Consider the following 15,619-nt stretch of genomic DNA (forward strand, 5'->3'; position numbering starts at 1 on the left):
GAAAAGATAGCCCATCATGCGCCTCAAACTTGGAAGTTGGAAGATTCAGACCCCACCATGTACAGCTCTAGATTCAACTGGCAGCCTTCATCCGAACAGGTGGTAATATGCCTTAGACTAGATTTGGAGGGTGAGATTCCAAGACAGGGAACGGGCGATGGCAAGCTGCAATTTAGATGATTTCAGTGGGACGCTTGGCGGGGGACCCAACCTCAAGTTAATCAAATCCAACTTCTCATGTACGAGTATATTACCCACATACTCGTACGAGTATTCGTAGTAGGCCCGTTTTGTGAGTTCATTAATAGGTGTGGCTCGAGCTTGCGAAAAATTCTTACATATTGAATACAAAATAATCGAGACGGCTAAGTGGTGTTGTGCTTACAGGTAGGCAGGCATCATGGGCTTTAATACCTAATACATGGCGTCGAGAACACTGAGTGGAAATTGCCTGCTCTCGATACAGCAAAGCTACCTTGAGTACGGAGTACGTATTACTCGTACTAATCTATAGTGTCGTACTCGTAGCCATTCTCATAAAGTGTGGATGGTCAAGGCGGATATAATACGGAGTAATTGTCACCAACTCGAGTGAACAACCTTTGCACTCGTAGCCTTGTAGGGAGTAGGCGTCAGAGGAGATGCAGTCATTGCGCCGTTTATTTTCCTTTTTGAACGGTGAGACTGAGACACCAACCACAACGGCATATTTACGGATGGTGGACTGAGGACTGTGGGGAGGGTGCTGCTAACTCCCCGGTCCCATGGGCTTGGGGACGCTGCGAACGTCCGTTCATCAGCTTTTTGCGGGTTTGCCCTGCTTGGAGATGCAGTACTAGCTATTACTCCGTACGAGTCATAGGTAAGGCAGGCAGAGAGAGGGCGGGATAGGCTGCATGTGGTGTCTGGCTATGCAGGGTGCCATGTAACCCGGTCCCTCTGAGGTCATTTCTCGAATCCTACGAGTACACTGGACATCTGGCCTCCGAACGAGGACGGAAGCATATCATAGAACGGCACAGGACAAACCTACGAGTATCGATACCATTCCAAGAGCACGAAGAGGTTTGAGCCGCGCTAGGCTGGCTGAACAATGTCATCCACGGCGAGTTCGCCTGGCCGCTGCGGCCATCCCCCTGGCACAAATCCATCTGCAGGCCATGATTTGACACTGGCGGGCGGTCCATCACAGCGACCACCATTACAGGCGGTTAATAAAGGTGACAACATGCCTCGCCCTCGGCCTTTCTGCCCGCCTGAGCCCCTTCCAGGATCGTTCCTCCGCCCCCTCCCTGCGATCCTCTGCTGCGTAAAGGGAGGATCCGGGGATGCAGTGGATGGCTTCCAGAAGTGCAGCACTGCAGTACTGCAGCACCAACAGCAGCCGCCTCATGGCGACCTGGCAACATGAACATGGGCGCACTAGCCACCGGTGCACCACCCCCGTCCTTTCTACCTCCATGATCTAATAATGCCTGCCATGGCAAGCACCAAGCAAGCAAGCAAGCAATACCACTGACCAGGCAAGCACCAGGGCCTTGCCCAATCCCACGGCACCATGTCCCGCACCGACCACTAGATGCCCCACTGCAGCACCGACAGTCGCCTAATCAGGTGCGGGTGCGTGCAGCCATCAGCAGCGGTCCAGCGCCCACCAGCGCCCACCAGCCCCAAAGCCCGCCCAGACCCCCTCAAAAACCGACCCCGTCCCTGCAGTGGCTGCCCTCTCCACTGTAAAGTACACCTTCTTTCCACTGAAGGCCGCCGTCTCGTCTTAGCTCCTGCTAAAATCGCTAAAATCTGCCGACTACGACTGTACCTCGCCTAAGGGCTCAGGCATCGCTCCTCTTCGCTCCTCTTGTCCCTGTCCAACCCGCCGTCCCCTATCATCCGCCCAGCGAGCCAAGTTGGCCAACCACCGCCATCCCAGCGCCGCAAATCAATCAATCCTCCTGCCTGGCTTTCCTCCCCTTCTCTCGTGCATCCTCCACGGTCGACTTTCCCTCTCCATTGATCCTTTAGACCCTCGCTCACGCCTGTCGTCATTGTCACCAGCCTCGTCCTTGTCGCCAACCGTCGCGGTCCGACCATCATTCACCCACCCCGTGCCGTACGAGACCTTAGCGCTCCACCGCCAGCCACCCCTGCTCCAGCGCGAGTCAATTTCCCCCTTGAAGCTCTCCTCCCCATAGCTGCTGCTCTGAGCTGCTGCCCGTTGTCATCCAACCCACCTCATCCACATCCACAACTCCAGACGCAATGGCTACGTCAACCAAGGTGCGACTATGATTCCCCAGAAGCTGCTTGCCTACTGCGCCCTGTGCTGACATCTACTTTCCACCACTAGTTCCTACGAGAGTATAAGCTCGTCGTTGTCGGCGGAGGCGGAGTCGGCAAATCGTGCTTGACCATCCAATTGATCCAGAGCCACTTCGTCGACGAGTATGACCCGACAATTGAAGGTGAGTCGCGCTCCTTCTTCTCCCCCATTTACGGGTGGTGTAGACTCAATTGCTGATCGTCGCCCAGACTCGTACCGCAAGCAGTGCGACATTGACGATGAGGTCGCCCTGCTCGACGTTCTCGACACCGCCGGCCAGGAGGAGTACAGCGCCATGCGCGAGCAGTACATGAGGACAGGAGAGGGCTTCCTTCTCGTCTACGATATCACGTCCCGTCAGAGCTTCGAGGAGATTACCACCTTCGAGCAGCAGATCCTACGCGTCAAGGACAAGGACTACTTCCCCATGGTCGTCGTCGGCAACAAGTGCGATCTTGAGGGCGAGCGTGAAGTCTCCAGGCAAGGTACGTGGGCGATATTGGGCTGACCCCCGCCGTGGTTCGTGGAGCTTTATCTAACTGGTGGTGTCCTTTTGCAGAGGGTGAGGCGCTGGCGCGTTCGTTCAACTGCAAGTTTATCGAGACCTCGGCCAAGTCCCGCCTGAATGTCGAGAAGGCCTTCTACGACATCGTTCGTGAGATCCGCAGATATAACCGTGAGATGCAGGGCTACTCGACGGGCAGCGGCAGCGGCGGTGGCATGAATGGCCCTCCGAAGCAGATGGACATGGACGGCGGTGAGCAAGAGGCTGGGTGCTGCTCCAAGTGCGTCATCATGTAAAGCCTGCATGCGACGTGATTGACGGCAGAGGGGAACAGGGGGTTGGAAGGCGAACGGCGACCAAAAACAAACAGCCCGCGGGAGACATCCTGCTGGGCCAACTCACGACCGATGTGACGGCGGATGACAATACCAAGCCAAAAGAAAAACAACCCAGAGAAAATTTTGTTTGCATCAAACGAGGAGTCAGGTTCTGGTGGGACGATATCTTGGACTTCCCAATTTTTTTTTCGAAGCAGCGGCATACTTGCTGGAGCAACCGATCTCGAAACCAACAGCGACTCGCGCTGGTTGACGACATGTATTTCGACGCATACCCTTTTACGGCACATTATCCGTCGGCGAACCAGGGAAGGTCCACAGCGGAAAAGAAGAAAGCACGGAAGCGGCAAGACACAGGGAAGACAAAGAACGAGAGAGGGACGTAACGATCTATGTCCGGGGTTGTTCCCAAGGCGCATGTCATCATGTATTCCGTACGCGCGACTTTGGGAGGGGAGAAGACTTCTTTTTTTTTTTGCGGGTTACATGTCCTCTTTTCTTCCCCGGATATATGTCTGGCAGGGAATTGTTTTTTCTTTGTCTTGTGTTATTCTTCCCTCGATTCAACTACATACTGGGGATTTTCTCTGCGGTCTTCTGTCTACCTTAGTTTTATATCCGATACTTCAACCTGTAATTTCTTATCCTTCTTCTACCACCTTGGATGTTATGCGAAGCATGCTTTGTTTTGTTGCCCATTCTGGAAAAGAAACCTGTTTGATATGATGCGATATCACACGCAACCATATTCAGGGAGGCTCTTGATCTTGCGCCTGGGAGTCCAGAAAGGGGTCGCCAGTCTGTGTACCTCAAGGTTCTTCTGCCCGGCGTCACTCTGGAGTGTCAGTAAGTACTACTACCATCATCACCACCCTCACCCTTCCCCGTCCGTGGGCCACCAGAGTTGTCACCTTCTTCACGAAAACAAAAACAGAACAGGCTGCCAATTAACCAACAGCAATCAGTTGACAAGCGTCTTCGTCATCCATGCAATGGGGAGGGCGCTCATCTCTCCCGTCGCCTCGTTCCTCCACGGGTAGGACTCGACCCGTTCGCTGGGGACGATATCGTACCCCAGGCTACCGTACCAGTCCTGGTTGCAGCGGACCCTGGCGGGGCGCCCCATGCCCCGCGAGTCGTACATGAGGTAGAGGTAGTTCTCCGAGAGCTGCATCTCCCTCCGGATCGTGTCGAGGACGATGAGCGTGGCGCCGTGGGGAGGCTGGGCGGCGATGCGCTCCGTCTGGGACATGGCGCTGCGGCCGAAACCGGCGGATTGGAGGGCCCTGGGGTGGGGATTGTGAGCTTGGAATTGCTTGGGGGAGAAACCAAAAAGACGGAGGAGAAGTTGTAAAGGGGGAGATGGGGAGAGATACCATGAGACGTAGAGGGATGTGACTCGGACGGTTGACGATGGGAGACCGAAGCGCTCGATGAGTTCCGGGCATAGCTGGAGGGCCGTGTGGCCGATGGGGATGAATTCCTTTCCCGTGGGAATTCTCGGGACGCCGTTCACGGACTTGAGGGTGTCTGTTAGGGGTTCCTTTTCCTGAGAGCCGTGTTAGATCGGGGCCGTCTGGCAACGTGTGCGAGTCTCCTACCGCGGGGTACTTTTCAACATGATCCGCCAACAGCTTGTCCCGATGAGGCAGATTATCTGAGAGAACCTATTCGAAAATGTTAGCTCACGACGGTTCTGCGCTTTGGGATTGAGACTGGAGCTCACAATCCAGTAAAGAACCTTGGTGCCCCCGAGCTGCTTCTGCCTCCACTCGTCTACCTCGCCCTCGCGCCATCCGCAGCCGATTCTCTGGTCGTACATTCGCTGGTACTGTTGCTCATCCTCCGGATCCCACGGCACGAGGCAGACTTTCTCTTGCGCCATGGCTAACAGTTCAGTGGGTCTATTGTTGGCTGCCTGACCCGAGTGCTCGATAGAGAAAGGATCAAGTCCAACGAGAGGGGTCTTATAGTCTTATACTGGTATATGTCTGTTTATAAAGCACCGAAACATATCCACGGATGAGGATGAGCAGACGCCGAGGTCGGAATAGGCTACCCATAGTGACTACTATTACTAGATAGGGCGGGTTGTTTCGGCCCTAGTGAATTAATTATTAATTATGGCGCGCAGCGCCACGGACGCCGGAAAGATGACACACCCTGCACTACTGCAGGCTGACAGGTCAAGAAGAGGCCTGATGGGGCCCCGAACGAACCAACAACATCCATGGCGATAAGTTCCAGAGTGGGATGTAGTAATACGTCATCGCATCGTGAAAAGATTGAAGGCACGCCTAGACCTCGTCGGGTTTGCATATGCGATATACGATGGTCTCCCCCCCCCGACACAGGGGAGGCTGTGCTTGCGTGCATCTGTCCCGGCTGGACGACACTTGGCATGGATTTTTAGAGGCTATAACTCCTAGTAGAGTAAAGTAAGTAGTCAAGGTGCGCAGGTCGTGTCGCCTCAACTCCCCTGTACTACTGGTGCATAGGTATGTATGTAGTATTACTAGTCTTAATCCCCCCGGTCATCCCGGCCCGGCGACGGTTCATGTGGGGCCGGATGCGGGGCCGAGATCGACTTCGAGATCGACCTCTGGGGTAGACGGACCTAGATACCGGTAGCACCATGTGCTATAACAGGCACAAGACCAGGGAGGTACCCCATGGAAATTATGCCGAGGTATATCTATTTTCTCCACGGCTAAGAAAATCTGTATCTGCAACCGTCGAGCTACCGTCTACATACGTGGCACTATGTTCTTCTGCGATGCCTGTCAAACTAAGTCGGCATCCTCCAGAGAGGAGAACTCCCATCAACCTAGTACTCAACATCTTACGCCTCCACTGGTTTACATCTCGCCTAATTAACCTCCCATCCACCCGTCAAATTCCTCATCCTGAAGCACTTCTTCCCAAGGGACACCCCTTCATGGGCGTGTCCAGCCATTTCCTGCGTTCTCCCACGGTAGGTCGGATCTGCACGGCAGTCGGGCGGTATCGGGCGGCCCCAGGGCCAAGCAAACTCCTGACTGCTTTGTCCACTTCATCCAGAGAACTGGAACCGCGCAGCCTCGAGCTGGCCGAGGCCATCCCGCGGCGCGACGTTCCGGCGGCGGTACGTGTTTGTGAAATCCTGGAGTAGCACACGCACATTCCTTATGTTCCCATCCCCAGGGCGCTGGAGAGTATCCCTAATCTTGACCATCAGCCGGTCCGCTTCGACAGGTGACACAGTCCCCTGGGGGAGCATGTGGATCGTCTGCGAGACCCATTCGGTGGTCTGGGCTGGAAGGAGCTCAAACAGCGCCAGGAGTACGCCACTGCCATCGGCAAAGCAGTCTCGGGGGAACGTGATCATCATTCCCGCCATCACCTGCTTCACCAGGCTTGGCCCGTTTCTCATCAGCATATCCTTGACAATCCCTTGGATCTGGGCCTTGACAGGTTCTGGTATCCTGTCACTAGTGGCCGGGTTGTTGCCTCCGTAGGAAAGCAAATCCCGCAGGAAATGGAGAGTCGAAGACAGCGGGTCGAGCTGCTCCAGGGTCAGCGCATAAATCGCCGCCTCGAAAATCGGGTTCATGAGCTGTGACGGAATGAGACGCTGAGAGTAGTACAACAGTGCATCAATCATGAGCCTGAAGAAGTCGTCAATAACGTCGGGGAGCTCCTTAGGCTGCAGCTCCGTCATGACCCTCAGGAAAGCAGTGGTCTGTGCCTCAAAGAAGCTGTAGATGTTGTCGGTGGTGGCCTGATCCACATGCTCCCGGTCCTCGGAGAACTCTCGTAGGATGGCCGACGTTACCCAGAGGAAGGAACCCTCCCTCGAGGCACTGAAACCGCTCGCGAGCTTGTTGGCCAACTCGGGTAGCAGAGGAGCCACGGCGGTGCGGTATGAAATCACCATGTTTCTCCAGCACCTACACACCTGCTCGCAGATGGGGCTGAAGTTCAGGAAGTTGTCCAGGACCGTGGCCAGGATAGGGAAGACTCCTTGCCAGTACTTGAAGGCTGGGTTTTCCTGACCAGGGCTCACTATCGGCATCACGTTCTGTATGAAAATGACAATCAACTGAAGATGGTCTGCAGGACATGTCAGTAATCATATCCCGCGCTTCAATGTTGGGAGGGGAACGCCTTACCAGCTAGCGCCAGCTTGCTCTCGTCGTCGGTGGCAGCATTTGCCTTATCCATCAGTCTCTGGACCAGGGGATCGCAGTACGCCTTGAGCAGGCGGTAGATCTCCTCGATGGGCTGAACAGCGACAACGTTGGCAACGCCGTCTGTAATTTCTTCCTTGCTCACTCCGGGAAGTTTATCCAGCACCGAGTCGTAGAAGGTCTGCAACTGCAGCACCTGCCCGCTAAGGAGGTGCTTGCAGTCTTGGCAGAAGAACTTCATCGCAAGAGCAGCGGCTCGAGTGATCTCCTTGGAGTCTGAGGAGAAGGAAGAGACGATGTAGTTGAACTGCGGCTCGAGGTACTCTGGGTGCGCGGCGGTCCACTCGGTATACCGGCCAAGGACCATGATGGTAGCGAAACGGAGCTTCTCGTGGTTCGGAATCTGCACAAGGAGCGGCATGAGCTGTGGCAGCACAATGTTCTCATCCTTTCCGACCATCTTCCCCAATGCGCGCACGCCAAAGAGAGGGGCCTCGAGCTCCTGCCAGTGGGGGACAGAGTTTTCGGTCACCTGGCTGGCATAGTTCTGCATCCAGAGCTGGATGGCATGGAGCACCTTGTTCAAGCACTCAGTGATGCCCAGGACCTCACACGAGTCCTTCAGGGTATCTCCCATCTTATGACGGAATTCCCGGAACTTCTCCTCCTGCTCGCGGTCGCCATCGAACAGGTCCGCCTCGTTTCCGTCGGGCTGAGGGTAGCGCAACTGGCTAAGAAGTATATCCACCAGTTTCGAGTACACGTCGACCATGACCAGCCGACTCTCGATGTACCTTTCTAGAACAAGATACTGCTTGAGATCGTACCAAAAGTCGAATGTGAACTCGATAACATCCTTGTCCTTATCCTTGGCAGCGCACTCTAGCACCGCGTCAACCAAGGGTTTGAAGTGTGTGGGTTGGCGAGCGATCCCAACGACCCAGCACTCCGAAGCAGTCGCGAAGACCTTGGTCAACGACTTGAATCGCTCCGTGTCCTCCTCTTCAACCACCTGGTTAATTTGCGGCTGGAGGGAGATGACGCGAGGGAAGAGGGCCTGGATCACATCTTGGCTCTCATCGACATCGGCGGTTTCTCTCAGCATCGTGCAGAGACATTCCGAGGCCTCCTGGGCGCACTCGTCGCTCGCCACGCCGTTGAAAACAATATCGAGAAGAGGCGAGTTGACGACCTTGGCGACTGGCACCTCTCTGAGCCACGAGGTAAGGCACTCCATCAACTGGGGATTCTTCGAGGCGGCAGCTAGGGGTTCGTAGTTAGCAGAGCAGGCGCCAGGACAGTCAGGGATGCCGCAACTTACGTGATGACTGTGAGTAATTGATCAGGAGCTGCACGACGTGCTCAGCATTGTTGGCCAGTAAAACTTCCGTCCGGAGGACAAGGTCCTCTTCCTAATTCCAAGTATTAGATTTATGCCCCTGATGGTATCGACCGGCCGTGGAGAAGTCGAGAAGGATACTGTCCCGGCCGTTGGTTGCGCGTTCCACGTACAGACAGAGTGATTTTTCGACCTTCGGTGACTTCCTCGGGCAGCACCCGCAGGAAGTCGAGTATGGCGGCATGGCTCTCGGGGCTGCTGCTGAGCGATCCAACCACCGAGGATAGCACGTCGTTCCAGTCTTTCATCTGGATGGCCAGGATGGCCAAGCACACGCAGAGCTGAACCCGGATCGGCTTGGGCCCGGCAGCATAGCGCTGTAGGAGGAGGAGAATCTGGTTTCGGAGAGACTCAAGCTCACCCGGGGCGACCTGAGTCGAAAGGTCGTAGGTGATCTAAAATGTCAGCAGTCGGTTCAGAAGTAGCAGGGAGTCACAGTGCCAACCTTTCCACGGAGGGTGATGGCCGCAAACAGGGTTGCCTCAGGCTCCGCGCCCTCCTGTAGAATCCCGACTATTGTCGCCCAAGAGCCTTTCTACACGACAGTCGAGTTAGCCATCCTAGTTCTTCTGCGACAAGCAGCCATAGCGCACCGATTTCTGGAACCTCTCCAGGTACTCATGAGCCTTCTTCTTGCTCTCTTGCTGCCCACCCCGCATCGTCATGACCGCCGCCAGGACATCTGATGGCGCAAAGGCCTCCTCGCTTCCGTTTGTAGCCATGGTGTGGGGGAGCGATGGAGGAAATAGAGATGTCTTCTGCGCAAACGGAGCTCAAGTCGCGCGGAGGAGGGGCAGGCGCATGGGTAGGTCGACGTGGGCCGGGTGACGTGAGGCTGCAGGAGGGAAATCGTAATAGCGCAAGGTGATTGCTGAGTACTAGTAGAGGGTCGGACAGGGCCGGAAGAGACTCTGGCTTCGAAATGGGGAGTAGGGTGGGCGACAACGCTCAAAGCACGAGGAGGTGGGATGTCTTCAAAACGAAGCATTCAGCGCCCACCTCGAGACGATGTTCCTCTGTTTGCACCGAAAGTGATGACATGTGGAGCCACGCATTGGCGGGGCAAATTGAACCAGAGCCAACCCATGGCCGGCGGGGGTTTTTCCACCTCCGCCAACCTTTGGGACCGGGGCAACGGGAGGGCGACAAAAACATTCATTCTGTTCCTAGTGGTCCTAGTGGGTGTTTGATCCAAGGCAGAAATCCACTGTTGGGATGGTGTTGTGTTGCTGCTTTGTAGCCACCAAGCTTAATATGCTAAAATTCTCGTCAAATTTGAAATTATTTCCTCTTCTTGCGTTGTCTGTAGTTCAGAGACCTACAAAAGACGCTGATTTCCTTGTCTACACCTTTTTGTCACCGTGTAGGTAACTCAACGTTTGGCCCCCCTCGGGCGGCGAACAAATGCCAACTTGGACACATCCCTAAACTTTCAACACCTGCTAATCTCACCAGTTCTTACAGTTTTGGTTTAGCCTCAATATAAAACACATCGCCACTTTACCATCCTTTGGCGTGGAAAATCGCGCCAATGCGCCCACATCAGCTGTGGTAATATTTCAGATGATGTCCCCAGACGGCGCTGGGGGGAGAAGCCGCATTCAGCCCGGTCCTTCAGAGCCTCGTATCTTCAGATAGGTTGGGAAGTCTAAGACCTGCAGCATCCCCTCCCCACCGCCTCGAATCCTGGGAAGCCTAGGACGGCGTTTGGTCGGCCGTTTGAGTTGTTGAATAATTAAAGTTCACCCTTCAACCAACGGGGCCATGTACGTCGGATTCCCTGATCTCCCCAGTGCCCAAAACTAGACCGTGCAGTCGCCGGTCCAGCGGTCCCGTAGGCACCTCCTCGCCCGACTTGGGGTCCAGAAGCTGCTCCGTCAGAGAAAGACCGTACAGCTGGAGGGAGCTATCGTCGTCGGCGTGGAGGCCCTGCCTAGCGAGATAGCGATTGAGGAAGAAGTCGTAGAAACCCTTCCCGTGGCCCAGTCTCCTCACAGAGCCGGTCGAGTCAAAGTCAAAAGCCACGCCGGGAAGGAGCATCAGATCTAGCGTAGACAGCTCCGAGTGGTGGGTGTCCGGGCGCCCGAGGACACGTTGGCGTTGGTGGATCGTCTCGGGATCGATGCTGGGGATTCCCCAGCGGTCTCGCTTCAGGGTCTCGTAGTCTTGGATGCCCTTGAGGAGGACCATATCCATGACACGCTTGGGGGACTCGGGCGTCTGCAAGGGCGACTTGTGGAGATAGGGGATGAAAACTTGCTTCCCGGCGCTCAGGGCATGGCGCACGATAGCATCCGTCTGGATTTCTGCCGCGGGCATGGAGAGGTATATGCTGATACGCCTCGCATCCTTGTAGGGTTTGAACTTCTGCAGAGCTTCAAATATCTGACGACCTGGTTGGCTGGTGAGTAAAGTCGACTTGTCCCGGGAGAATTTCAAGGCTGGGGGTCGTACTCTGAGTGAGGACAGATTCCTGGGAGATGTTGGCGAGCCTCTGTTTCATCAGAGCTCGCAGCTGCTGCTTGGCAGCTGTTAGGGACGTGGCCATTGCCGAAATGTCAGGAGACTCAGCGGGCTGTGGTGGCTCAATCATCTCACGGCCATGCGAGGTAGTTGTGAGGTCGTTATCTCGGATCGAGTTCCGAGCTCGGAGTCGAAGATTTATTTGCAGTGCCATTGTACCACTGTATTACTCGTACTACCTTACTCATACCAAGGTAGGTAAGCACGTAGTGATAACCCCGCCCCCGCCTCAACCAGCAGGGTCTGTGATGGCAGAGCCACGAGGATCTCAACCACGTTCTCCATGACGAAATAGTACCATTATCAAACTCTAATAGCCTCATGTGCGACAGTTTGTGAAATTCAACCCATATGTTGACATGGGACGGAAATGATCCCATAAATGCATCGATGAAACGCATGTCTAGCCCACGATACAATGACAAAATAAACGACCAGATGATGTGGAGCTATTCGGGGCCATATCACAATGAATTATGTCACGCTAGTACTATCTAATCTGATTGATTGCAGCGCATGAGACCTGGTGGCCAAAAACCTTGCATGCCTCCTGCAGAAGCCTGCAGTGCTGCCTGGGGATCCCGGTGCATGCCGCTGAAGCCACTGGAGCTAACGCTGGGTGCTGCAACGCTGCCACGCCGCAACGCACTCGCTCAACCGTCACATCATCTCCTCCAGGATCCGTATCTCGTACAGACGATTGGCATCTTAGACCTACGTATGGAGTAGGAGTTGGGCCACCACTTCCAGCACGCACTTTTGAGACACGGGAAGCCCCCCAAACACCATTGGATGTCGCAGCTTGACTCATCTCCTCCCACCACCCGCCAAGTGTCTCCGGCACAGTCGACACTCCCCACATTCACGGAGAAGCCCCGCCATGCGTCGACAAAGTCGCGCCGACGCCGACACCAACTTCTCCCAGACAAGATCCAGCCTCGGATCCAGCTCCCGTCCCAGCTCCACCCGCGCGCATGCGAATCTGCACCTGGAGCACCAGGCTGTACCCCTACAGCCCCTACGGCCTGCCAAATCGCGCTCTGATCTGACCACACAGGCACAGATCGACGACACCGACGCTGACCTTGGCACTGCTGCTGACTCCGACTCTGACTCTGACTCTGATTCTGACCGGATTTCCAATTCACGCCCGTCGCCGTCTCAATATGTCCATGAATCTCCCGGGTCTGGCGACGAGGCGATAGCATCTCCTCACCCCATCGCCTCGGTCGAACAAGACGGCCTCGACACTGACATCATGGCCTCCCAGAGGTCACCATTCCTCACCTCCTCGTCCAACAACCGTCCCGACGGCCCCTACGGCTCCGTATCCCACACCGCGAGCCGCAATACCTCTTCTGCCAGCAGCGAAGATGGCGACGATAACACCCTTGCGCCCCACCAGCTGCGCAGGGTGTCCGCCAGGAGCAATGCCTCGAGGCGCTCCAGAGTCTCCGAAGAGCTAGACGGCGCCATGCTCGTCTCCGGCCTCGAGGGGCGTTTCGGCATGGCAGATGCGCCCCTGGCCGGCGGAATCGTCGAGGAGGATCTGAAGACTGATACCTCAGAGGATATCCCTCTAGCGGATGACGAGGACGAGGGCCAATATGCTGCCTCAGACCATCACGGCGACGACAATTCTCCTCATGAGGCTGTCCGAGCCTCCGTACCCCCGACCGACGACAGGACCTTGTCCATAAATACACCCCGAATGTGGTTCCTGTCCATCCTGTTCTCAATACTTGGATCTTCCACCAATCTCTTCTTTTCTTTGAGATACCCGAGTGTTGCCATCACTCCCGTCATCGCTCTGCTTCTTGTCCACCCCATGGGCCATTTATGGGACCTTCTGCTGAAGCGGCCGTACGACCCCACAGAGGAGTTTATAGATGGGGAGCGCATCCCATCCATCATCGAGAGGCAAGATCCCTTGCACCAGACCAGGAAAACGAGCTCCTGGCGCCTCTGGCTGGCCCAGGGGAGGTGGAACGAGAAGGAACACACTTGCGTCTACGTGAGCAGCAATGTTGCTTTCGGGTTCGCCTTTGCTACCGACGTCATCGTCGAGCAGACCAAATTCTACAACCAACCCGCACCCATCCTCTACCAGCTCCTCCTCACCATATCGACCCAGGTTCTGGGCTACGGGTTTGCGGGTCTCACCCGGCGCTTCCTCGTCCGGCCCAGCGGCATGATCTGGCCGGGAACTCTCATGTCTGCCGCTATGTTCGGCACCTTGCACAAGCAGGATAATAAGCCTGCCAATGGCTGGACCATTAGCCGGTGGAACTTTTTCTACATCATCTTCCTTGCTTCCTTTTTCTTCTATTTCCTGCCAGGGCTCTTAATGCCGGCGCTCAGTTACTTCGGCGTCATCACCTGGTTTGCGCCCAAGAACGTCGTCGTTGCCAACCTCTTTGGCGTCTCGTCCGGCCTGGGGCTGTTCCCCGTGACCTTTGACTGGGCGCAAATTACATACATCGGCTCGCCCTTGCTGGTGCCGTTCTGGGCTGCGGTCAACGTCATAGGAGGACTGACTGTCGTGATGTGGATCATCGCACCGATTATGTACTACACCAATGTCCTGTACACCTCTTACATGCCCATCATCTCCACCGCCGTCTTCGACAACACCGGGAACATATACAACGTCACCAAGATCCTAACCCCCGATTTCGTCTTTGACCGGCAAGCGTACCAGAACTACAGCCGCGTCTTCTTGCCTGTTACGTACATGCTAAGTTACGGCGTGCAGTTTGCTGGGCTCGCTGCCCTCCTGACTCATACGGCCTGCTGGCACGGCCAGGATATTTGGAGGAGCTGGAAGAGGGCCTTGGCTGAGGCACGGGCTGATGGGAAGCCAGAATACCAGCCCGTCTCGGACTCCATGGACGGAGAGGAAGCATCTGGAGACAGTGACGGCTATGCGAGGCTGTCGAGATCGACATCCAACGCGGACGGCTTGCTGAGCCGTGAAGACGTCCACTGCCGCCTGATGAGGCAGTATAAGGACGTGCCCATGTCATGGTATCTCATCACATTTGTATCCATGACAGCCATCGGCGTGTTCCTTGTTGAGTAGTAAGTCATATAGAGGCCGCTGCCTCCTTCTGAACCCCCCATTACTAACCTTCCCTTAGCTACCCCGTCCACCTCCCGTGGTATGGACTACTCCTCTCACTCGCCATCGGCGCCATCTTCTTCATCCCCAACGGCATCATCATGGCCGTCACCAACCAGCACAGCTCCATCTACCTCATCTGCCAGCTCATCTGCGGCGCCGTCTTCCCTGGCCGCCCCATTGCCAACATGGTCTTCGTCACCTATGGCTACATCTCGTCGGCCCAGGGCATCAAGTTCGCCGCGGACCTCAAGCTGGGCCACTACATGAAGATCCCGCCCCGCATCATGTTCACCGTCCAGGTCATCGCCACCCTCGTCGCCTCCGTCACCCAGATCGGTGTCCTCAACTGGATGTTCGCCAACGTCCGTGGCCTCTGCACCTCAGCCGCCGTCAACGGCTTCACCTGCCCCATCGCCCGTGTCCACTTCAACGGCTCCATCCTCTGGGGCGTCGTCGGCGTCGGCGAGTTCTTCGGGCCAAACGCCAACTACCGCGCCCTCGTCTGGTGCTTCCCCCTCGGCGCCATCCTCCCCATCCCCCTCTGGCTCTACGCCCGCCGCCGGAAGCACAGCCTCCTGCGCAAGGTCAACCTCCCCGTCATTTTTGGCGCCATGTCCTGGATCCCCCCCGCCACGGGCCTCAACTTCTCCATCTGGGCCCTCGTCTGCTACGTCTTCAACTACCACATCAAGCGCCGCGCCAGCGCCTGGTGGTCCAAGTACACCATGACCCTCAGCGCCGCCCTCGACTCGGGCCTCGCCTTTGGCATCGTCGCCGTCTTCTTCGGCTTCATATACCCCGGGTGGATGGGCAACTTCAGCTGGTGGGGCACCGAGGTGTACAAGCAGGGCTGTGACTGGCAGGCCTGCCCCTATAGGACGCTCGCCGAGGGGGAGCACTTTGGTCCGGAGAACTGGTAATGTCTCGTCACCATTAATTCTTTTGAAGCGGCTTGAGTAGAGAGTTAGGCGCCCCGTACAAATTCCTGCACATCGGAATGGGGGCCTACCGCTAATGGCGGTTGTTTATAATCTGAAGCGCAAGCTACCTTTGCGTATCACCGAACACGCTGGATATTACGACTTGATGAATAGAGAACATACTTTCCATTGACCCATTCGTATCAAGGTTGCGACTTCTGCCGTCTATGAATTTGCGTTAAATCCTTTTGTCGACTCACACGCACGTCAAAATTACTATACAGCCCCGTCGCTTGTTTCCATGACTTTCCCAAGACGTTG

The 15,619-nt window shown here is 55.8% G+C and overlaps 5 protein-coding genes across 5 annotated transcripts; 2 read left to right on the forward strand and 3 right to left on the reverse strand.

Annotated features, from left to right (window-relative positions):
• Positions 1 to 2,259: 2,259 nt before the first annotated feature.
• On the forward strand, positions 2,260 to 3,121 carry ras1 (ras family-domain-containing protein; the record flags this gene model as incomplete). Its single annotated transcript, XM_083192457.1, has 4 exons — positions 2,260 to 2,277; positions 2,348 to 2,462; positions 2,530 to 2,805; positions 2,880 to 3,121. The coding sequence occupies 4 exons, from the start codon at positions 2,260 to 2,262 to the stop codon at positions 3,119 to 3,121; spliced, it is 651 nt and encodes a 216-aa protein (XP_083051514.1).
• A 1,003-nt stretch (positions 3,122 to 4,124) lies between these two features.
• Positions 4,125 to 5,048, reverse strand: ACO1O0_002998 (uncharacterized protein; the record flags this gene model as incomplete). Its single annotated transcript, XM_083192458.1, has 2 exons — positions 4,125 to 4,712; positions 4,890 to 5,048. The coding sequence occupies 2 exons, from the start codon at positions 5,046 to 5,048 to the stop codon at positions 4,125 to 4,127; spliced, it is 747 nt and encodes a 248-aa protein (XP_083051515.1).
• A 1,167-nt stretch (positions 5,049 to 6,215) lies between these two features.
• On the reverse strand, positions 6,216 to 9,453 carry MTR10 (mRNA transport regulator MTR10; the record flags this gene model as incomplete). The annotated part of the gene is made up of 6 exons (XM_083192459.1): positions 6,216 to 7,255; positions 7,315 to 8,595; positions 8,654 to 8,744; positions 8,845 to 9,126; positions 9,177 to 9,266; positions 9,325 to 9,453. The coding sequence occupies 6 exons, from the start codon at positions 9,451 to 9,453 to the stop codon at positions 6,216 to 6,218; spliced, it is 2,913 nt and encodes a 970-aa protein (XP_083051516.1).
• Positions 9,454 to 10,480: 1,027 nt separating this feature from the next.
• Positions 10,481 to 11,335, reverse strand: ACO1O0_003000 (5-formyltetrahydrofolate cyclo-ligase; the record flags this gene model as incomplete). The annotated part of the gene is made up of 3 exons (XM_083192460.1): positions 10,481 to 11,124; positions 11,186 to 11,306; positions 11,330 to 11,335. 3 exons carry the CDS (start codon positions 11,333 to 11,335, stop codon positions 10,481 to 10,483), a joined length of 771 nt encoding a protein of 256 aa, XP_083051517.1.
• Positions 11,336 to 12,512: 1,177 nt separating this feature from the next.
• ACO1O0_003001 (OPT oligopeptide transporter protein-domain-containing protein) lies at positions 12,513 to 15,298 on the forward strand (the record flags this gene model as incomplete). The annotated part of the gene is made up of 2 exons (XM_083192461.1): positions 12,513 to 14,335; positions 14,395 to 15,298. The coding sequence occupies 2 exons, from the start codon at positions 12,513 to 12,515 to the stop codon at positions 15,296 to 15,298; spliced, it is 2,727 nt and encodes a 908-aa protein (XP_083051518.1).
• Between the last annotated feature and the right edge of the window lie 321 nt (positions 15,299 to 15,619).

This window comes from Amphichorda felina, assembly GCF_050947745.1.
Source record: "Amphichorda felina strain 45539 chromosome Unknown scaffold_3, whole genome shotgun sequence".
Classification (NCBI taxonomy): domain Eukaryota; kingdom Fungi; phylum Ascomycota; class Sordariomycetes; order Hypocreales; family Bionectriaceae; genus Amphichorda; species Amphichorda felina.